The sequence below is a fragment of the Aulonocara stuartgranti genome, assembly GCF_965226115.1.
Source record: "Aulonocara stuartgranti genome assembly, chromosome: 18".
In the NCBI taxonomy this organism is placed as follows: domain Eukaryota; kingdom Metazoa; phylum Chordata; class Actinopteri; order Cichliformes; family Cichlidae; genus Aulonocara; species Aulonocara stuartgranti.
The window spans coordinates 23,207,832-23,231,834 of NC_138954.1; the positions used below are offsets into that span (position 1 = coordinate 23,207,832).

The following is a 24,003-nucleotide window of genomic DNA, read 5'->3' on the forward strand; positions in this document are numbered from 1 at the left end:
AGAAGCAGCAGATTTAAGTCATAAAACTATATTTATAAATAAAAAGACATTTTCCTTGATAAAAGAGTAGTGTGAAAGTCATGGTAAGAATTTTTTTTTCCCACTATACATTATCACAAGACAGTCTGAAGATTCGCTGGTTAGCAGATGAAAATGTAGTTGTGCCGTATAAAAACGACTCTGGAAACTGGATGCTCATATTAAGCATTAAAAAGAAACTAGTTGTGACCAGCTACAAATATAATAAAACAAATGCATTCTCAAAGTATGGACTGTAATTCTCTTGCACTACATACATTTCTTTCTTTCTTTCTCTCTTAAGTCAAGCAAATACTTTAAAAGTCTGAATAAGGTTAACAGTTAGTGTTCATTTCAGCTTCTTTCAGTCATTCTTTTTTTCTTGTTAGAGGTCAGCAAGTGGGGAAAAAAAAAAAAACAGGAAGAGGGAAGAGGCTTCAGTCTCTCAGTTTTGACGTGGACAGGGGTGGGGGAGGACAGAGAACATTAGATAAGGAACCCAGAGGAGGGAGGGAAGAGTGAAAAGAAGAACAAATGAAAAACATCCATGTGGAAAAGCACTGAGTCATCTTCCCCAGCTGACCATTTCCACTGCCTCCCTCCCTTCTTCTGCTCTTTGTCCTTGCTAAAACTCTTCCCCACCATGGAGCGGAAACTGAGAAAGGCGCTTTGGTTCCATCTGGAGCAGGGGGGGGGGTGTTTCTTCACTGAAGAAAGTATGACCACTACAACTACTAAGAAAAAGTACAAGAGAGGAGGAGCATTTTCTCTCAGCATACACAACAGGGTGGTTTCCATTTCTGCCTTTAGGTCTCTATAACCAGTGTCACATCACATCAACAAAGAATTCTCCGGCGTTGCCCACCGCCATTCGCAGAGACTGCCGTGACGCAGTGAGCTCAGGGGGCACCGAGGCAAGCTCTCTGCCTGGTGGGGCACCAGGTGCAGCTGTAGAAAGATGTGGTGGCTGAGGGGGCAGGCCAGGGGGGCCGTACACAAGACCAGGCCCATAGGCTATAGAGTGGGAGTTGGCACTGCGGTGGCTCACAGAGCTGCGGACGCTTCGTTCACTAGGGGGAGCCACTGAGCGCTCACTTGGTGCCCGGTGGCTCCTGATGTCTGATTCGCTGCCACTGCCACCGGATTTTCGGCCCTCATTCTTGCTACAGTTAGAACCGCTGCTCCCTGTGAACAGAAAAAAAGAGCAAAATTATTATGCAAGTGAGATGTATGTTTAAAAAAAATAAAAATCACATCTTTTTCTAATTGGGTGCCAATGACATCACGAAGGCAGCGCTGACCCAGTTTGCAGGAGACTCTTGGGAGAGCTGCATGACTAATGCTGACATAGTCTAGGAGCATTCAGGCCAAACAGTTTAGCTATTCCTGAAGGCAGTCACAGGTCTTTATTTTATTATCCCACTCAGACTGCTTAATTTTAGGGCAAGTTCCTGAGAGTGATTAATTTAAACCAAAACAGCTCATCTGATTAAAAAGAAACTTGATGTGGAGGATGCTTTGGTCCAATGCATGTCATCAAATCCAAAAACATAGGAAAGTATTCATGTCAGCTTAATTTTGTGTCTACTAAAGAGCACGAGAGAGAGGTATAGGATGTTACCCTGTCTTAGCACAAACACTGGAAGAATGGGGGGAAAAAAATCTCTTCTCCACCAGAAATATTAAAGCAAACCCAAACCCCAACACTTTGTCTTTTACATTCTGCATCCTGCTAGTTTGTGCACTACTCACCCGTGCATTTAAGTTAAATGAGTACAGAGCATCTAAGATGTTGTCTCAGTGGGCCCAGCTGTTGTTGGTTAGTAAATATCTCCAGTGTGTAAGGAAACTGCACCTTAAACCACAATGTCTGCTTTTCTAGTTCCACACACATTAAACACAGAAACCCCAACATCTGAAGACTTTGGGGGTGATGGAAAGAGTCCTTTTTCACTACTCACAGAGCTAGGCTGTGTCCTTCAAGTTTTTGAAGTCAGCTTATTAAAACATACACTGTTCCTATAAGTGAATTCAAAGTGTGGAGGTAAAACTCCACACCTCATACTGCTCAACAGCGTAAACTAAATGTAAAACACTGCAGAGATGTTGTAATATCACTTAATATATCCCTTTCACACAGAATCTGTGTACAGGCTTATAAAGTCTTTCAGTGAACTCTTTCACAAAAAAGCAGCTATAGCAAGCCCTAATGAACCTCAGCAGCAATGGCTGGTTACCTTCTTGTGAGCTCTGCATCTTTGTAGAAGCATAGTTGTTAAAGGTTTTAGGGAAACCGTGTGCTACTGACATGAATCTTGATTTTTCTTTGAGGAGAAACTGCAAAATTAACATTGTAATTTTATATGAAGTGCTTGAAATTTATCTGTTGAGGACTTAATTAAACTGCACTAACCACTGTGCTGGCTCCCTGCGCTACCAGCTCCTGGTCCACCATGGAAGGGCTGCGGCAGATCGTAAGGGTGTGGAATAGGGAACTGGTAGGGCAGGGCCATGGGCCAAGGGGCTGACCCAGGATGGGGCAGAGGGGGGAGGGTGTCCTGATCTGAGGCACCACCGCTGGATCCATCATGATCATGCAGAGACAAGTGGGTCATGTCTGAGGGAAAGAGAAGACAACTCCGTTAGATTTTCAAGTCGCATCCCACTTAAACTTTGGCGAAACTTGCTGTTACTGCTCACGCTCTAAGCAGATCAGTGAGCTCAAAGTCCACTTACTGCCACAGAGGTCTCCAAAGACATAGTAGCACTGTTCAGAGAAGGTGATCTTATTGACTGTGTGTCGGATGTACCCAGCCTTCAGCAAATTGCTGGCATATTTACGAGCTTCACGGCGATCTGTGAATCCTTCCACATGATGGAAGAGCCAGTCCACCACATCAGAACCTGAAGCACATGTTTTAGAAATCAAATCGTGAGGCTACAGCTTCACTGATCATATTTAAAACTTTTTTGACAACTTTACATAAATCTGATGGTGGTTAATTTATCTATACTTCAATTTAACATTGATTTTTGTTGAGCTCTGGTAACCTGGTAATACACCTTGGTATAATAAAGGCAATTCGATCTCATGCTGAATGTTTCTCAGTTGTTGGAATTTAAACTTTTTTTTTTCCAAAATGTAAAAAAAAAAAATAAGTAAAAATCAACTGAATTAATCGAAGCAGTATTTAGGTATTGCTTTGGCATCAGTGAAACACTCAATCTAAAAGCTGAGAAGATCTGTGTATGTGTGCGTAATTTTTAAAAAGCCCAGTCAAGCTCGCTTTGACAGACGTACCAATAAAGGCATTAGCGATGGTTATCTTGAGCCACATCCTGTCTCGCACCTCCAGACCTGACTCTGGGCAGGCCATGGCCTTAGCAACCGTTGCCATGTCACTGTGAATCGAGAGGTGGAAGTCATCGAATCCTAGGAAAGATGACATGAGCAAGTTAACATGTGGGTGGTGTTAAATCTTTTAAATCAGAAATTGCCACATTGTGTTTTGTTTCCAAAACATTTAAAATTAAAGAACTATTGAGTGCTGTTTTCTGGGGTTAAAGAAAAAAAAATGTTGGCCTGTTTTGGAATTTGCCTCAAAAATATTTGGTTTCCTGTGGTCTCGGCTGTTATTTGACCCCGTTCTGTTCTAATCGTGAATCAAGACTGGATTTGACTGGATCTTTGTTTGAAGTGGACTGCAACTGACTTGGATTTGCTAAATCCCCCAGATGAGCCAGACCACAGTGAATTACATGTCCTCCCTAGAACACTAATGTATCTTACATATAATCTCACTGAGTTTCAGTCCATTCTCAGACCAGCTATCATGACTAAGCGTCACAGTGTCCCTTCTCATCTGCCTCCATTTCAATAGACTTTTCATTTCTTCTTTAATAAAAAAAAAATAAAAAATCCCTTCACAATACATTGTGGATATGTAATAAGATAAAGGGCATTCATATTTTCTATTAAGTGAATTATAGACATGTAACTAATAGGTAAAAGGCAAGTTAAACAATGTTTCAAGAGAAAAGGAAATTTTTCTCCCAAAAGAAAAGGCATCGCAAAACTTCCAAAGATTAAAGGAGACACGAAAGTTGTGAGTTATGGCTCTATTTGGACACGAGCAGATGGTAGCTGAGGCTGAACACAGCAAAAGCTGGAACAGATAATAGTCACAGGAATGTAGTGAGAGGGAAGGGCCGCACTTAACACGGAGACTTACTAACAGAGGTTTGGTGGTCACAAGGAGGGAGAGCTGAATGTTCCAAGCGGTATGACAAACCTGGAGTTATTTTCTTCCTCAAATGCTCAAATGTATTTATTTTTAACAAGTAGGCTATAAAGAGGTACCAGGAAACAAAGGAGAAAACTAAAAAAAAGAGGAACAAAAGAGTAAAAAGAGGTACATTAAAAACTCAAAAGGTGGTACAGTTTAAATGTGGAGACCATGTGGGATGAGGATGAAAGTTGCTTTGGATAAAAGTGCACTGATGACAAGCTCCAACGGGCAGCTTCGGGGGGTGATGTGACTCACGTTCAGTCTCAGGGATCGAGCTGCTGATTGAGGAGCTGGTGGAGGTGACTGTGCTCATGGAAGGGCTCATGCCATATGGAGGGTACACCCCAGTCATGGCTGCCGTGTGAGACACCCATGCAGCGGGGTCGATAGGCCGGATTGGCTCACCTGTTAAAGAGAGGGAAAGCAGCTGAAATTAATGAGGTTATTACAAAATCTTTCAAGTAAAAAATAAAAAATGTGTCACTGCGTATAGTTATTGCAGAGGAACCACTCACTCCTGGGCAGAGCAAAGCAGCTCCGAGGGTTTGGGTCCCAGCACTTTGCAACTGTCAGAGTAATGGGGCTGGTAAAAAAGACACATAGACAGTTAATTATTGGTCTTTTTGCACTCCTGTGTTATAGATGCTGCTTTTGTATTCGCTTACCCCGGCTTGTGCACTATGTCTCTTAGTACTCGAACAGCATCATCATTGCTCATGTTCTCAAAGTTTATATCGTTCACCTAGATCAATAAAAACAGAAAAATATCCCAATGAGATGCCAAGTTAGAACTAATGTGGAACTAATACTTTAAAGGAAGAGCTCAGATAGTTCAAAGGCAAAGAGACTGAGCTGGTTTGGACATGTGAAGTGAGGTAGTGGGTATATTTAGAGCAGGATGCTGAAGACAGAGCTGTCGTGGACGTAAGAGAGGAAATGCAGGTGGATTGGATCACAAAAGAGGATACAGTGGACAGGAAGGAATTCTTCAGTGTGCTTGAAAGATATATAAAGAGAGATAAAGCAATATGGCATTAAGAAGTAGCCCCAGAACTACATTTTTTCCTATAAACAGAAATATGAAAATTTCACAGCCCCACAGCGATTCCAGTTCTACTGCAGAAAGACATCAATATGGGGTCCCAAATAAGCAATTTTCCTGGGAAGTATATTTTACAGTACGATAAGATTGGATTAAACGAAAATGTGTATACGAAGAGTAAAAAAAAGCGATGACATTACAGCCAACTGCATCTGTGACACATGCACAAGAACAGAAACCCTTGACATCATTCATTTCAGTAAAAGTGCTGGTCTCAGTTACAACGTGTACATCCACTCACACTATGTGTCTAAATTCCAGATATTCAACTGTAAACTGTTTTCATTTTGTGTGCATCAGTCTCCTACTTAAGACACAAACACACACCTGCAGCAGCATATCCCCGGGCTCTATGCGTCCATCTGCAGCCACAGCTCCTCCCTTCATGATGGAGCCGATGTAGATTCCTCCATCACCTCTCTCATTACTCTGACCCACAATACTGATGCCCAAGAAGTTATACTTTTCTGTGAGGTGGGGAGGAACAGAGTATATTCAAAGAAATGAAGTATTATCAACTTCATATGCTCGCTGAACAAACATCTAACTCCTGTGTGTGTGCAAATCACCTACCCATGTTGAGAGTCACAGTGATGATGTTCAGCGACATGGTGGAGTCTGTGATGCTGCTGAATGACGAAGACTGAAGAATGAAATAAGGACAAGAATTATGAGGAATGCAAAAAAAATACATTAAGAGCAGAATCATGACTTATAACATGAAAGATAATTTTAGGTAACTTTGGTTGAGTTATTGTCCTTTACAACTAAGAGTGTTCTCACCCTGTCCATATTGGAAGCCTTGGGTTTCCTTCGCCGGCGTCGATGTCGTCTCATTAGACGAGAAGAGCTCTGCTCAGTGGAGCTACTAAACCTGAAGAGGAGGGGGGGAAAAAAAAAAAAAAAAACACGATTTAAAATTAAATAAATAATAACTAAATAACAGATGCAGATCAAATTGTCTCATAGGAGTCTTTGAAAGTAGCCACGATCTAATCTTTGAAGTTTCTGGATATAAACTTCCCCATTATAAGCAAATATCTCAAATTTTCTACATACTAATCTTCACCAGTGTACCAATATTTAGTTATAATATTGCTGCAACAATTGAGGCTCTGATGTCCATCCGTTTATGACCACAGTGTACCCATTTCCAACAGGAAAGTGTGCCCATGCCACAAACCTTAAATCATCTCAAATTGGTTTCTTGAACATGGTCATGGGTTCAATGTACTTAAATGATCTCAACAGTCACCAAATCTCAATCCAACAGAGCCCCTTTGGGATGCGGTGGAATGGAAGATTCATATCATATCATGCGCAGTCGACAAATCTGCAGCATCTGTGTGATGCAACATGAGCCACTATTGCTGAGGAATGTTTCCAGCACTGTGCTGTGCCACAAAAAATAAAGGTAGTTCTAAAGGTAAGCAAGAGTCCAAATGGGTAGTAGCAAGGTATACCTAACAAAGTGGCCAACAAGTGTATGTGCTTCAGACACAAAGAATACTTCCAATTGAAATACATTACTTACAGTCATGCTGCCTCATAGAAATTTGTTTCTATGAACATGAATAAACAGATAGCTTCATCGTGACCATTTCAAGTTTGTTACCAGGGCTCAAATACTCCAGTCTACAGTAAGAATAAATAACCCACTGCTGTTTAATTTTACCATATAAATTTAGTAATCAAACGCTAACCATACTACTACCTACTTAAAAGAAAGGCATTTGCAAAACTGCTGAAGCCTCATTGATCCATCAGTACTGGTCTTGTCCACTTCTGGACAGAGGTTTTCCATACCCTGTCCAGGATTCTCAGTGTGACGCTGGTGCCTGACCCCCTTCTTGCTTTGTTTGGCATCAGTGGGAATGAGATGCCTCTACCGGCCTCTAAAACACAGGCGCTATCATTCTGTTCCCTGTTGGCCAGGAGGGCAATTCTACTGAGGTGGCGGGGACGCTGCACCCCCCACTAACAAACAGTGGTTATATGACCTCATGTCTAAAACTGGAAAAAAATAACACACTCCAAAACTCTACTAGATAATTTCAAAGCATGTGCAGTTCTTTCCTTGATGCATTTCAAAATCTATAAGAATCCTTCTATTCTCAGAACCTTTTTTATATGCATAAAGGAAAAACGCTTAATAAAAAGACATTGTTTAAAGGGAAGCCATTTGAAAGCCAGAAGGAAAACAGTTCTACAAGTCAGAATGAGCTTTAACTATAAGACAGCATCGAACTACATTTGAAGGTTACAACATAATCAACAAAAAACAAAACAAAAAAAACTGATTTCTTTCTGCGTCAGAATCCCCCCCAAATACGTAAGAGGTTTTTAATCCAGCTCTTTTGAAGCTGATTAAACGGGAAAAACATCCCGTCAGATGCCTAAAGACTGAGACCAGCAGAGTCTCTGCAGTGGGCTGCAAGGATTACCGCTGGAGCAGAACCCTGAGGTTACCACAAAAACCAGCACACAATTAGACAGTACTAATCTTTGCCATAAACCATCAACTATAACTCCACATGCATTCCTGAAGCCAAATGCATTTCTTCTTTTTGCAACAAACCAGCTCAACAGCTATATAACACATCTGACCTGCTGGTTGCATCGTCATCATCTGAATCAAAGCAGGAAGTGGACTCCAGCTCGCTGCTCATGAAGGACGAGCAGCTGTCGTACTCGGGGCCTCCGCGTCCCATACCCCGCGATGAGTACCCGTTCTGCCTCCCACCTGCAGCAGGTTTTTAAATTAAAAACTTAAGCTAGAAAAATAAAACAATCAAAGGATACTGCATGTCTAAAGTCAATCACGCTACACTTACTTTTTACCAACAAGATAACTGTTATTCATAAGTTGTGAAATACATGGAAACAACACTGATACGTGCAATGAAAAACAAGAATAAGCAGCAAGTTTCTTTCTGACCATGGTCATTAGTGTGTTTCCGTCGCGGCCTCTCCCTCTCTCTCCTCTGAGACACCATGGAGCCGGTCTCTGTGTCATTGTCCAGGCTGTCCCGACCACTTGCTGCTTTCCCACTTCAGACAAGAGAGCGAGTGTTAAAGAGAGACAGAGTTACAAAACATCATGATCAGGGCATTTGAGCTTATTCAGCAGCCACTAAAACTAATGTTTATTTTAAAAGAGCTTTATAAGAATCAAATTGCTGGCTACTCTGGTTCACTGTGGTTAAGAAAGCGATCTGTACCTGAATATTTGGAAAGAATTGCAGATGTTGTGTTGATGGATTTTCAGTGTGGTGATAAAAAAAAAAGTCTCTTTTTTTAACACTTTACTTGCAGACATAGCATATTTCTTTAGATAGAAATATTTATATAAAAAAAACAAACAAAAAAAAACAACTAGTAACCAGGGCAGAAACGGCCCTAACCAATCTGGCGCCCTAGGCAAGATTTTAGGTGGCGCCCCCTTACATCAGCAGTGTAGTGTAATGTTGTAACAAATAATATTTCTATTAAATAAGCTTTACTTTGCATTTTAATTAACGTGGGATTATTTTTTGTATTTAGAAATAATAGTACCAACTTTTTTTTTTTTTTTCTTCAACATTTGTGGCACTGGCGTGGCGCCCCCTGATGGACGGCGCCCTTAGCATTTGCCTATACGGCCTATGCCACGGGCCGGCCCTGAACCAGGGGCTTAAGCATGATCATAATAGCCTACGGATAAATGCCTGCAAGAATTAAGCTAGATTTTCTTTCCTCCAGGGCAGTCACAAGATATCACTTTTTTGATTTAATTTGCCCTTTCCTGTTACTGTTCTTATTTGGCAATAGGGCTGCCACAAACATTATTTTGATAGTCGACTAGTCACCGATTACTTTCACGGCTCTAGTGAGCCTTGCCCCCGACTAGCTATCGAGCTAGTGGGTAACAGACGTCTCCGAAAACATTGGAGCGCTTTTGAAAATATGTGGTGTCTTGATAAACTGAGCAGATATTTGAGGTTTACACAGCTACATTCTCGCCTGAAAATATGTTAAACGTTTATTTTGTGACCCAGAAAGAATAATAAGAGTAATATTAAACTAACTAGTTGCCGCCATTGTTGAAAACTGAGCTGTGCCGCGCTATGAATTCTGGGACACCGCTTCTTCTTCTTCGGGGTTTAACGGCAGCTGGCATCCTTGTATATGCAGTGCTGCCATCTTCTGTTTCAGTCCGTTATTACACTCTTAAATCCTACTACTTATTCCTGCGTCTTTTGTGATCTTACAAAGCTTGAAACGACCCGTCGACTATTAAATTAGCCGTCGACGATTTTGAAAGTCGACGTAATCGTGACTAGTCGACTAATCGTGGCAGCCCTATTTGGCAACACAGAAGAACTCATTCAAGACACTCAAAAAACACACAGACACACACTAAGCACAATATATTTCATTCTCATTCACAGAAAAACAAAATATAAAGTATCAAAGTCCACAAAGTCTCGTTTGAGTTCACTGACTGGTAGGAAGGGGGTCTCGAGTCTCCAATGCCCCCGGTCCTCTCCAGAGGTGGTGTCGGCTCTAAACTATCCGCCACCGAGCCTGCGTCCGTGTGCGCGCCGTCTCCAGAGACCAACTGTCAACAGACAAAGAGTCGGGTCGTTCAGGGGGATGAGTATCTCTCAGAGAGAAGAATTTACAGAAAGACACAGAATGAGTGAGCAGCAGACCTTCATTCACATCCACATTCAAAGGCTATACACGGTGTGTCATGTTTTACTCTAACTTCCTAAAAGTATGACACAAACATTTCAAAATCTCCTGCAGAAAGGGACTACAGTCTCTTGCTAAAATTCAGACTTAATCTGCCTCCTACTAGTTTCCTACTGAGAGAGCAAAGCTCTACAAAAGCAGCTGTGAATTCAGCAAGTTGAAAAAGAAAGAGCCCAAGCCAAGACTTGTGGTTTGTGTACCTGACAGTGTTGCCTAAGTTACCAAATTGTAGGGGAAAAAATGGTCTCCAACAGACCAGAACTAATGTTTTCTCAGAAATTAAATTACCGGTATGCATTTATTTCCACTTTTACCACATGCTAGTGTTTGTTAGCTTGAGACAACAAAACAATATAACTTAAATCCTGCTGTGGTTTTTGTGGAATCTTGGAAGTCATCCATATCAGAAATGAAGCATGTATTTGCATGCAAAAACAAGTTTCAACGATGACATGAGACCAGTGTGAAACTGTAGCCATCAACAGCAACCTGTGGTGCTGAAAAAGTTCAGATTCAGCAGCTGCTGACCTCAATCTTAAGGATCCAATGTAAAAAAAATATATTTTTTTAAAAATCAGGTTCAATTTCATTGTATGCACAGCCATTATGCACTTGAGAAATCTCTTTCGTTCAGTGCATGTTTATTAGAAATCAAGCTGTGACATCTAAACTAAATTACAGCAACAAAGTGAGTGTGAAGATGTTGGAAAGATAAATATGTTGTGCTGAAACAGGGCATCAGTATATCAAATCAAATCACCTGTACTGTCATAATAATTCAGCTATATTACTATGTGGCAAGATAGCTAAAATTAGTCTTCTGCTCTTAATCACAATCACAAGAGTCTACTTTGGTGTGCACTAAAGGGAGCTACAGAACAGGAGATACAGGGTGCTGGCTTGTTGTGATGAAATGATGTGCAGCCAGCCAGGCCTCTGGACCCCAGAGAATAATCAATCAGCTCACTGAAACAACAGACGAACAGCGGAGACAAACAAATGGACATACTCTAACAAAAATAACATTTGACTGTATGTGGAACATTGCAACAACCCTCAAGAGATAACAAACACTTTGGAGCAAACGCACACAAAGGAGAACTGGCTTTTAAACACATTAAACTAAACCTCCGCGCAGTCTAATGAAAACGACCACAACAAAGAGACGCATTAGGACGAGCACGCTGGAATATACGCTCCAGAATGGAGCAATAACGCCATGTTGATGATGCTCGAATAATTAAAACCACACTGTAGAAATTAAGCGAGTGCTTTAGCCTTTCACATCACGACACAGAGCAGTCTTTCTCTCTGCTTTATTCTCTCCTCCCTGTGAGATTCAATCTTCTTGTTAGATGACCTGCAGTGAGGCCCTTTGTTATGGAGTATTTTCCGGCTATCCTGTGATTTCACTTGCTCTTAATCCAATTTCAATGTCGAGAAGAGAGGAAGGGAGGCCGTGCACGAGCGCCAGATGTCTCGAGTGTTGTGGAGACAGGAGTATTATTGCTTAGAGGCTTTAAATAAGAAACTGCATGTAAGTACATGTATGTGCTACATGTGCCAATTAACCTGTGTGCTTAAAAAAATATTATATTTTACAGTGAAAAAGACAAGGTTTAGGAAAAGCAGTGTATGTATACTGCTCTGAGGATCGTTATGTGATGATGATATTATCACACAGATGTGCAGTGCCTCCCCCTACGCTTGAGTATGACTGGGGTAAGTGCCCAACAGATGGGAATCATTGTTACACATTCATGTACGCCACTTAACCACACAAGTTATCGCACACAAGCAAACAGCAAAAAATAAATAAATAAATGTTATTGCAGCGTGTATTTTGGACCTACCCATGACACCACACGTCCATTGAAGCAGGGCAGCTTAGCATTGTCATCAGATATTTCTTCCTTTACCACCCTGTAAAGAGAACAAGGCTTTGTTTCAGTCAAACATTACCAACACAAAAGCACTCCCTGGGCAATAAAACATGAGGGTGCATTTAGAGGAAGTGGAGCTGGACAATATATTCCACCAAGCAGGACAGACACTGACAACTGGGGACAGTTGTACACATTAAGAATCAATGACAATGTTCAATATAACCAAATGTTTGAGACTACTGGCACACGCACAGAAAACTAGTCAAAAGATGGCTCACTTGTCCATTTCATATATAGAAGTAAGCCTTAATGCGTTACAGACTGGTGCAAATACATTAACAAAAGGCATGTGTAAATGTAACCATGTGAATTTCATGCAAACCCTCCCATTCATTCAGTCCTGCTTGCAAGGATCAGATGGCAGGCAGATCTTAACAACACCTTGTTACACAATGAAGAGGACAAATAAGGCATGTATCTAACAAGCGCCTCAGAGTATTGGAGATGTCAAGATTAGCCGGGTCTTTGACAGGGAGAACACTGATGGTCAGTGAGGCTTTCCTGGTAAAGATCACAGGCTCCAAACCAGTCTAACAAGTTCCTAAAACACCACCAGTCTAGACTTTAAGGCTTCAACAGTTAATTTAGTGCATGCACCTCCACTCTTGAAACAACACAAACAGCTGCGGATCCTTTCAAAACTCGTCCTTCCTATCTAGGTTGTTGCCCCACCCTTGTTTGAGTTTAGCCAGAAAAACTTTGGCAACCTGGCTCGAGTTTTAAAAAAAACAAAACAAAAAAGTACATTTCTCCCTTTTATTTAACTCTGAAGAAGGTAAAGTGTGGAGGACCATAAAACGTCTACTTTTCTGGCCATGTTTTAACACAAAGGGACACGCTCATAAAGCTGCCAGAGTGATGAACAGGGCATTCCTGTGTCCAACTTTGCATTCCTTAGGCTAATAGACAACAACAGCAGGGGCCTTCTGGTCTCACTCACTCACCAAGTGTCCGGTTAGATCCATTCATTAGCCTGCTAGCATAAGCGTTTCATACATTAGGCAGCAACTGACAGCTGTAACGTCAGTAACTAGTTAGTAACAGTATGAATTGCTCCTTGTTTCATTTAGTCTTCAATAAGTTTAAATGCGATTAAAGGCGTTCTCTTAGTGTTCGTGAAACTGGAAATGACCAAACTTGGTAAGACAGTACAGCATAAGCTAAGCACGAGCAATGTAAACAAACGGGGTCGGGACGCTGAACAGACCTGCTAACGATGCGACCTGGACGCTAGCAGCTAACAAAGGAACGGCAAAGCAAACGGCTAGCTGATGACTGAAAGACAGGTAACCTTAGAAGTGATGACAAGCCAGCTCCACGAGGTAACAAATATGTTACAGTTAATCTGAATGGACTGAGGTTAAGCAGTCCATGCCGATTCCACGTTAAACACAATGAACCTTTTAACAGTTACCCGAAGTCATCGTCCATAGATTTGAAGAAGAATTTGTAATTTGGTTTCTTGAGGACATTTTTGAAGTCTGCCAGCGTGACTTTGTCCGCCGGCACCGACAGTTTCACCAGATATGGTGTCTCCTGGTCGTCGAGGTGGTAGATAATTTTGGTCTCCCCCATCTCGGACTGCGGCTAAGGCAAGGCAGACTGGTTGCATCAAGCCAAGGGCCTGGCAGGCTCCCTCTCGGGCCCCGACTCCCCGTGGCGCTGGCGGCTGCGGCTTTGCCGTGGTCCACCCGGCTCTCTCTGGCTGACCGACCCGTTCCGTAGTGCCCGGTTCTGCCTTTTTTTTTCCCCTTTCTTTTTTCTTCACGGCAGCTTGCTAACGTTACGCCTGACTCTCTATTACAAAAACACCTTGCTGTTCCACAAAGCGTCCAAACACCACCCCAGGACTGAATTGCTTTAGTTTCCGTTTGTGTAAAACGTACAATATATCACAAAAACCTTAGAAATACGTGAGGAAAAACAGTTTCAAAGCGGTGCAAAAATAAACAATCTCAGAAGGGTCCGCACTCCCTTCTCGCTAGCTGCTCGGCTTTACTTTGTTGCACACGAAACTGCATAAAATCGTCCAAGCCTGTCTCGGAGGAGCGCCCTCCGCAGGTGAGGAGGAGAGTGACAGCTTTTCGAGGACAGCTGGGGCAATTTAACGGCTCCCATATTGCTCTGGTAAGGCCATTAAACGGCCTTTAGCAGTTTTGAAGCCCCACAGACCCACAGTTATATGATGGTATACTTACACAGAGCTTCAATATGTTTATACTCCAATTTACAGCTGAAACCTTTATATGGATTGCAAAGAATAAGACCATCATTGTCAGTTATCATTTTACTTTCTTAGAATTTGGATCTTAATCACTCTAAAATTAAAAATCTCAGCTGTGACACGATAGACAAATGTAAAATTCCACTTTACATTTTAAATCTGCAAGGAGGAGGTTGGGGGGGTGCAAGGATGTAGGGCTTCCCATCATACAGCAGAGAACTGGCATGGAGGGAGAGGTTTTGAAATCAAACGACTCCTTCCACATTTTTATTTGTGTTTTAATTTTGCTGACCTCTTGTAATTGCTATCATAGCACCACTCAGACTGAGAAGAAGTCCAATCAGAGTGATTGAAAGGCAGAGTGATTTGTTTTTCCCACATCAGCAGGTCAAATAACTTAATTTATGACTGTGGATCATGGTTAACCTTCTTCACTTTATTATATGGTCACTGATCACACTTTAGACAGGTTTTATAGCACATGAACTTGTAGACAGGTGTTACTGACATTGATGTATTTAAGCACAAAGCCGTAGTTAATGTGGTTAGTAACATCTGTGTTTACCTGCTATTCCAGATAGAAATGTGTCTTATTACTTTGAGGTGTGCAGTGAAATTTTACACACAAACACATCTACACTTTTAGATAGCATACATCTGGCTGAAGGATAACATACTTTTATAGTCCTTTCTATACAGATGCATTGCATTTTGATAGAACAAATGCTGTAAATTGCATCTTTATAAATGTAACTGTCGAAATATTCCATCTTTACTTTTACTACTTATCAAAATGTCATAAATAACAAAGCAAGATATCAAGTATCAAACACTGCCTTTTAAAAACTGAATTATGAACACAGAAAAGCACAATGTGGAAAGTGTCTGATTGGCAACAGCTGACTTTTTTGGCATGACAATGGCAAACACACTGTCAATGCAGTCAAAGCAACATGACAGTTTAAAAAGTCTGAAGCTACAGTTAAAGTACTATGAGATAAAAGTACTCTTTATGGGGAATAAATGATATCTTTTCATACTAATATTGCACCTTGTGCATGTGGAGCAAGTTTTAACTGCTTTCTGAGATGCCAGTTATTGTGTCAATACTCAGAAAACAACCTAAAAGAATGCACTTAAGTGCACTGCAGTAAAAGTGTTTTTGTTTTTTAACATGTTTACGAGCATAAAGTCGTTTAACCTGTCCAAAACAGTTAGAAGATGCACAATGGGCCTTTCTCATACAGAGAGTAACAACTTGAATCTTAGTAAAGGCTGCATATTAGTCGAGTCTGACTTACTGCCACACCTACATGGTGCAACAGAGACACTATTAATGTTAATTACACAAATGCTGCTGGTGCCAAAAGACGTTTGTAGGTTTTCCTGTTTTTTTAAAAGCAGGTCTGTTTTTCTGACAATTACAAGACTTGCATCACTGGAATTTTCTAAATAATTATGCATTATTATGCTGTTTATTATGCAGCGATGCATGTGTCTGTGTAATTTATACAGCTGGCAGTAGAATGGGAGGATGGCATGGGTCAGGCCAGCGAGAGGAAGAGGCTATGATATCCTAAGTTGAAAGCGGAGGTGGAACAGTGAGGTTGGAGAGCAATAGTTTGCACAGTGGAGATTAACAAACTACAAGTCTAGTCTGTTTCTGTTACTGTACTGGAGCATCTGTAACCCACATAATTTCCTTAGGGATTAATAAAGTATGCTGATTCTGATATAACCACCAAAACTCCTTAAAAAGTTAGAGATGCGTGGCTAAGCCGTACACCACACCATCTCAGGAATTGCTCAGTGCTGCAGTAAGTGGCTGCAGATGATGAGCAAAGACCCCAGCTGGACCCTGACACACTCAATGCTGCTGAGGAACTTATTATTGTTTCATTATTAAAAGCTACATTTGTTAGTTTTTGCGATAACTATCAAGAGTAAGACGCTCTTTAGTCAAATGTGAATATGTACAGAAACCAGTTTATTGGACTGAATGAATGTTCACTTCCACAACAGAAAAAAAGAAAAACAAAAAGCAAAGAGTAATAAAATACAGCCCAGTGGACAGTTTTTCTGAAATTCTCAAACAATAAATGGTTTACAAAATGAGGGAGTCTGTCTACCTTTCTTCTGTGGATAAAACATCAGTGATATCATGATCTGCCACTCAAACACTGCAGTAGGCAGATATGACAATATAACATTTTTACGGACAAATACAAAAGAAAAAAAAAGTGGGGAAAAGGGATTTGGTCTCTCTTTTTCTTTTAAATATGCTCTATAGAGTGCTTGGGAGCAGACTGTTGGCAGGTCTCAATCAATCATCGAGAAAGTCATCATCAAGGTTAACATCTGTGGTGTCAATGTCATCCAGCTCCATGTTGTCCAGGTCCACCTCGAGCTCATCCAGAGTCTAGGACAGAGAGACGCGTACAAAAAAGGAAAATCCTTTTTTAAACAATGTTCCAGCTGAATTTTCATTCGATTTCACTTCATCAACTAAGAACAGTATGTGCTACAAGTTGTTCTGTATGAATAAAACCTAAGTCATCACTTCCACACTAGAAGAGGGATTGATTGTGACCGCATAATAAATCAAAAATAAGGAGCAAAAGTCTTCACCTTATCTTTCTGTGAGAATTCATAGATTTCAGCCTCTTTCTCTTTCTCCACTGCTGCAGGAGGAGCAGGCTCAGGCTGTGAAGGTGTCACTGCAGCAATGGGAGCTGCTGCCTCCTCTTCATCTTGTGTCTGCTAAAAAAGTGAATTAAATAAGGGAATTTTAAATTGTACTTGCCACTAATTTCTCCAGCTTCTATTCATTTTTACAGCCTACAGAAGCTACAGAACAATGAACAGTAATCAGGATAATACAAAAGTACTGAGATATTGATACTCTATGCAAACCTTAGAGACAGGAGGTAGGAAGGTTCCTTTGGGCTCGTATCCCTGGGCCTCTTCAAGAATGTTTCTGTCTTCATTGGGCTGAAAATGTCAAATACAAATTCAGAAGTGCTGCCATATTAGCGATAACACAGTTAATTTACCAAAAACTAAGCATCTTTTTTACTTAAGTCATCAAGGACTTTCAGTGAGTACTTTAATCACTGTCTCCTCACTGCATAATTTAAGTATTTTAACCAAAGTCATTCAGCTTACTGTAACAAGTGGATAGTCTTTAGCAGGCCTAGTGGTTCCCAAGCAGGTTTCTCTCAGGTAGTGTTCAGCTGCAAAGGCTTCTTTCAGCCCGGGGAACAGATTCTCATACTCTGTAGGGTCTGCTAGGGATTCAGCCGCCTACAATGAAGATGCAGGTCATGACCAAGAACAGATACCTAGACTGATGCTGATTGAGTTTAACAACTAAAACAAAAATCTCAAAGACGTAACTAACCTTCTGGTTGACCTTGGCCAGATTCTCCCTCCATAATTTGACCACGCGGGACACCTGGCTGGGTAGGTAAGTGCGAGCCAGGAAGGCAGCTTCAGGTAGTCTGTTTGTTCTGATCAGAAGCTCCAAACACTGATCCAGTCTGTGGAGAAAGCACAGCAGCAAGGCATGAATTACCCTGGTAGCCTCATTTTCAGTGTGAACAACAGCATGGTTCTATTCCACAATTCGCCCCTGCAGGCTTGTACATCTCACACTTACTTTCCCTGAAGGAAGTAGGTCATGAAGGCTACATTGTTTTTGCCGTCCCTTTCTGCTCCTTCAGCCAGCTTGCCCACCATGACAGCATTACCGGAGGCTGTAGCAAGGAGGAGCAGGCCACCGTAATCCTGGGCATGGTGCAGGCACTCTTGGGCCAGGCCAAACTGGCACTTACTGATAGCCAGCTCTGCTAGCTGCTTCCACTTCTGCTCTGACTGTAGAGAACAGAGTAAAAAATATCAGAAATGTACTGGACAGAAAACCTGATCCATTGTGACATCAAATTACAATTTAGGTCAAGCCTTTGATATAGAGTTTGCATTTGCTTCTGTGTCCTTACCTCTGCTTCTACAGCCAGCTGGTAAGCAATCTTCAACTCTCCCAGCTGCAAGGCTAACTCAAACCTGTGCTCAGGGTCTGTGGACACTGCCAGGGCCTGCTGCTTGAAACCCTGATGAGCCAAAGAAATTGAAACCTTAACCATATTCACAACTCAAAAGACAACCATTAAAATAACCTCTAATAGACCAGTTTTCTACAGCTCATGTTTAAAGTCCAGTTGTGTTTCAAGCTGAATGAATTGCCTTTGCTAACCTGTTTCTCCAGGAAGTGTGCCACCCTGGTCCTCTGCTCTTTAGGGATAGTGGGTAGCACCTTGTCAGCCATTCCAAAGTCCCGTCTCATTACAGCAGTCTGGTACTCCAGGACGGAGACCAGCAGGGAGTAGCTGACGATATTGAGCTCCTTGTCTCCCAGATACAGACGGTCATCTTTAGGTATGTAACCCAGTAGGTACATGGTCCTGCAGAAAAGGAAGTAGGTGTGAAAAAGCACCAAGGCTAATTTTAGAGGCCACTTATTCTTTTTGTAGATTACATATTTACTGTAATCATCTGCTGAGTTTCTGCACTGCTGGACTGTGTTTCTAATAAAGTCGGGAGAGCAATTCTATTCAACTCGAGCCTAAATAGTCTGTATTCTTACCTGTCCAAATGTGCAATTGTGACAATCTCTCCTCCAACGTAATAGTTGAGTCTGTTTACAGAGCTGGTGTAGATGAAGCAGTCTCCAACCCAGAGCCCAGTCTTGACAATCTCCTGGATCTCTCCCTGGACCTGAACATGTCATAACAGGTCAAATATATTTCTTAGATCAAGTATTACATTATGCTAAGCTATTCTAAACACTGACTTCCAACAAAGGATGTGAATGCACTCACATCCACACACCTACCTCAAAGGCATCTTCAATACCATCCTCTGTCACTCCCTCGTTGTTCTCTTGGGAGGCAGCGACTTTATCTGCCAGGTAGCGCAGGATGAAGAAGGACTCCTCTGTGGCAATGCAGACCAGTTCACCAGAGTCTGACCAGAAGATCTGAAAAATATGAGAAAAAAGAAAGAAAAAGGTAACCCTACTAGAATTACTGGACAACAGCTTCTGACAATCACTCACTAACTTATTTATATAGGCCAGTGCTAAAAATAAGGTTAGAGAAGCACAAAAGTAATTTGTGGTGACTTCAATTAAAAATGCACAGAGTTTCCAGACTGATAAACAGGGACCAGGACTGAGAACAAATATCTAACTCAGTAGAAGAAAGCCAGTCTTACATGCTTGGGCTGGATCTCAATGCGGCGGATTAACTCTGTGTTCTCCCAGTCGTAAAATGCCAGGCCGTTCACCGACCTCACCCCAAGCAAGAAACCTCCATAGATACCTGTAGAGCAGAAATACAGGGAAAACGTCTGGTGAGAAAGACAGCCAACATACTTCCACTTCCAGTACCACAAATCCATCAGAAGCTAAGATTTCATTACCTTCAGCTCCAAAGTCGGGCTTAAACGATTTCTTTTCTTTGAAGTTTTTAAAGATTTTGACGACACTGCTGCTTTCTCTGATGGCATATCTTTAACAAAGAAATACAGATGTTATTCAATAAGAGAGTAGCAAAGGATTAGGGCAAAGTTACACTCAAGTTACGTTTTAAAATGTTCACTTACTCAGAAGAATCGTGTGCCCACACAAACTCCTGTGCTGAACCAAAGCTCTTGTTTCTCAGTGCCATAGCGGTGTAGATGATGTACTCTCCATCTCCACACACCACAACAAACCTGGTAAATGGAAAAACTGCAAATGAAGCTCCTCTGATAGAAATGTTATTATAAAATGACCAGAAACAAACAAAATCTGTGATGCTCATTTCTGTGGATTTATAAAAAAAAGAAAAGGGCTGGACCAAGTGCATGTCTACCTTCCATTAGGGTTGTGCTGGATGGTTTGAGGGTAAATCTCACAGCTGCCCATGTCTTTGACAGCCAAAGGTAGCCTCTCTCCATCCTTGATTTCGGCATCACCCATGGCCTTCAGGTTGGCCTGCTGTATTTCACTGTGTTTGGCCCAAATGATTTTGCCACTGGTGTCCATAGACATGGCTGGCTCCTCCCGACCCACCTATCCAGGAGTGGATGACGGAAAAAGAAGATAGATTGGAAGAGGATGAAAATAGATTTAAGTTTTGAACACATAATTCATTTACAAAACATGATAACCTTGATAAAATCCAGCTATAAATTAATAAATTTCAAATTCATAGTGAGTCTTTGTCTTCTTCCTTTCCCTCACTTTGATAATGATGCTGCCTTCATCGTAGCCCAGCGCCACATTGTTGGAGCCCCTGAGACCCGACACACACCACACTCGCTCCATGCCATAGTTCAGTGTGCTCTCAAGGCGGTAAGTGCTCGAGTGCCAGATACGCACGGTCCCTGTAGAGGGAGAGAGAACACAGTGTGAAAAGCAATAATTAATGAGATGGCAAAAGATGCATTTTGTGGGTGCACAGGTGAGGATGAGTGGGATTCCTGCTCACCATCCTCTGATCCAGTAATGATGATGGGCAGCTCTGGGTGGAAACTGACGCAAGAGACATTTTGGGCGTGGCCCTCCAGAGTTTGAACGCAGGTTTTGTTCTACAACACACAGCGACAAATGGGTGAAACACTCACATGCACACAATGCTAAACCAACTCTTACCGCAGTAGCACAAGTAAATAATCACAACATTAGGAAAATCAAGTGAAATTCTCCTACCTGGTAGTCCCAGATCTTGACTTGGCGATCATCAGCCCCAGATATCAGGTAGGGCTTGTCTCCTCCACTGTAGTAATCAATACAATTTACTCCTTTCTCATGACCTTCCAAAGTGAAATTGGGAGATGAAGAGCCAAGCTGCCACACCTGTAAGAACCCCAAGAACATGACTACAAATACTTCATGAACTTTTAACTACATATGTGTAATTTATAGTCATTAAGGAACCTACAATAGTGTATGACCCACAGTTCACAATCCACGGTGCAGATATACTATTCCTCCAGAACTCTCCAAAACATTTAGCTCCTAGGACTAATTTCCAGAAACCTTGAAGTGAAGTAAATATTGCTGTGGGATTTCACTATAGTATAAAATCTGAAAAGCAGACACTGGCCTGATGACATTTTAAAAAGAAAAAGCTATTTTACCACATAATTTCTGTGCACCATCACAAAATAATAAACATTTTACCTTAAATGCTGACAAGTTGATTTTTTTTTAAGAGTATAAGCTCAAATTCCAACCGGATACCCTTGTCTGCATAAATGCTTAAAAGATCATGAACCTTCTCAAGTCTTACCACGGGAAACAGGACTCAGCTTTAGCAGAAGCAGAAGTGAGAAAATACAAAGCAAGAGGCTCCTACCTTAATTGTTCTGTCCAAGGAAGCACTGGCAAACTGATTGTTGTCCTTGGGGTTGATGACAATCTGCATAACATAATGAGTGTGACCCTCAAACACCTGGCTGCATGACCACTTCTTCTCCCAGTCCCAAAGCTTGATCAACATGTCATCTGCAATGACACAAAAACACAGTCATGCATAAAGACAAGTCTTCATAGTATGATCTGTGGAGCATGTGTATGCAGAATGCCACAGATTTCCAAAAAACTAAATGAAGAAAGAAATCATGAGTTTACTAGCGTACCGCTGCTGGTGAGGATGTATGGCTGGGTTGGATGGACAGCAATGCAACGAATGTAGTCGGAGTGTGCCTCAAACATGTGGACTCGCTCCAAGGTGTTGTAGTTGAACACACGGATCTGCATGTCATCCTACACAGGGATAATAAAAAAGCTGAGTTACTACTTGAAAACACATCATTTTAAGATTTTAACAACATTGGAAAACAAGATATGATCATGTGACTCCCTCAAAAACTTAGTGCACATAACATCTGAAAGATAACAATATCCTTAAAAAAATCATGTCATTAGTTTTTAAAAGTATTACTTAAAAGTTACTATTTGGCACTTCTGTTGTTTTTACTAGATGCAGGTGGATGTCTCCCTAGTGACCTGGTAGTTGACTATTTGAGTGGCAGACCACAGCATGTGTGGGATCAGGTAGGGTGATGAGGAACTATGCTGTGGCGGCAACTTTGTTACATAGTGTGAGCAGAACAATCTGTATCTTAATGTGACAAAAACTATGGAGCTAGTTGGGGAGGATTGGAACACTGATGATTCGTATTTCTATACATGAGATCTGGGCAGACACAGGGAATGACCACAATAACAAAAAACTGAACTTCAATAAAAATACAGAAGACCCCCTACAGTAAGTGCTAGAGGAATATCTACTTTCTGAAATGACTGAGCTCTTTTAATATCTTCTGGATGATGCACAATATTCTCTGGTGGCCAGTGGCATTCTCTATTCTGTTGTGTTTGATGGGGCATTAAGCTGATCCACAGGACCAGAAATGTTGGTGATTTGGAACTTGATACTCTGAAAGCAGTTTTTCAGAAAAGAGGATGCTATCTAAGTTATCGAGAATACTGGTCAGTCTTTTAACCCCATCCATGACAGTCACAAGAGCATGTTTTCATTTGCCATGTCTTGTTTATAATATCCATAACATTTTAAACTTTTTGGAGTATTTCATTTAACATACAGCACCTTTGAATTTGTCAGCTTTTTTTTTCTGAGCTGTGATCCCAACAGAAATAAGTAAATATTACTCACCGCTCCTGTGATGACCCAGTTCTTCCTTGCTACAAATTTAGAAGCTCTGACAGGCAGGTCGCAAACTTCGAAAGTCTTGACAAGAGTCTGAAAAGAGAGCCGGCTTATAGTTTGCAACATATGGATGCGACACATCAGTGATCATCTATATGGATGTGAAGTCAGCAGTCTTTTTTATATAAGCAATTTGGCACGACTGTCACACTGGCTTCGTACCTGAGTTTCATGGTTCCAAACACAGACGCTGCCGTTGTACAGACTAGCCAGCATCCATGGCTCAGTTGGGTGAAGGTCCACACTCTTCACCCGGTCTGACCTGGCTGTCAGCCTCCGCTTAATGTCCAGCCTCAGAGGCTGAAAAGACGGAAAGAGATCAGTGTTTCCAAGCGCTGTTACAGGTGTTATATTGAACTTAAAGTGTATCTTAAAAACAATGAAGCTTCAAACAACAACTGGTAGCAAAACCAAAGCATCGATTAGCAGATAGCATTCAACTCAATATATTTCGTTTAATCAAGATAAATCTGTAACTGTGCATCCGTTAGTAATAACTGCGCAACTAACTCAACACAAATGTACCCACATGCTAACACTGGAAAAAAAAAGCTTAGGTTGGAAATCCTAAAAGGCCGTAAGCTACAAGCTCTCGTGCTAACTCAAGCTAATTAGCCGCTAAGCTAGCTGCAAGATATTATTATTTGACATTGATTCACGGCTCTTTTTAAAACAAATAAGTTGGTATGTATACAAACAAAAACACACTCTGGGATGTTTAAAATGCCTCCTACCATGTTTTGTCCCCGTGTTGTCACAATAAAATCAGAGAAATGTGTTGCGAACAGTTTCAATCGGGGTCCAAATGTTGCGTTTTTCCAGTGAACAGCCTAGTGGACACTGACGTGGAACTTCCTGAAACGCAATCTCGCGTGAGTTGAGCCGTGCAAGTGCTGACGTGACAACATCC

At 41.4% G+C, this 24,003-nt stretch overlaps 2 protein-coding genes across 3 annotated transcripts; both read right to left on the reverse strand.

Annotated features, from left to right (window-relative positions):
- Positions 1–12: 12 nt before the first annotated feature.
- LOC309693300 (segment polarity protein dishevelled homolog DVL-3-like) lies at positions 13–14,157 on the reverse strand. The gene is made up of 15 exons (XM_082512389.1): positions 13,507–14,157; positions 12,000–12,069; positions 9,894–10,009; positions 8,348–8,460; positions 8,017–8,152; positions 6,193–6,283; positions 5,983–6,052; positions 5,737–5,876; positions 4,973–5,049; positions 4,823–4,890; positions 4,563–4,712; positions 3,320–3,451; positions 2,755–2,922; positions 2,432–2,635; positions 13–1,203 (listed from the first exon to the last, which is right to left on the reverse strand). The coding sequence occupies exons 1-15, from the start codon at positions 13,665–13,667 to the stop codon at positions 845–847; spliced, it is 2,055 nt and encodes a 684-aa protein (XP_082368515.1). The 5' UTR covers positions 13,668–14,157; the 3' UTR covers positions 13–844.
- A 2,125-nt stretch (positions 14,158–16,282) lies between these two features.
- On the reverse strand, positions 16,283–23,957 carry copb2 (COPI coat complex subunit beta 2). Of its 2 annotated transcripts, none has more exons than XM_082512388.1 (22): positions 23,828–23,957; positions 23,256–23,393; positions 23,040–23,126; positions 22,000–22,126; positions 21,717–21,865; positions 21,068–21,214; positions 20,847–20,946; positions 20,600–20,742; positions 20,229–20,428; positions 19,978–20,088; positions 19,795–19,883; positions 19,588–19,694; positions 19,208–19,351; positions 18,959–19,089; positions 18,569–18,776; positions 18,315–18,425; positions 17,975–18,189; positions 17,717–17,855; positions 17,482–17,619; positions 17,230–17,307; positions 16,945–17,073; positions 16,283–16,735 (listed from the first exon to the last, which is right to left on the reverse strand). In XM_082512388.1, the coding sequence occupies exons 1-22, from the start codon at positions 23,828–23,830 to the stop codon at positions 16,640–16,642; spliced, it is 2,790 nt and encodes a 929-aa protein (XP_082368514.1). In that variant the 5' UTR covers positions 23,831–23,957; the 3' UTR covers positions 16,283–16,639. The 2 variants fall into 2 exon arrangements, with proteins under 2 accessions (XP_082368514.1, XP_082368513.1); XM_082512387.1 differs by having other exon boundaries at positions 16,945–17,076.
- Positions 23,958–24,003: the final 46 nt, after the last annotated feature.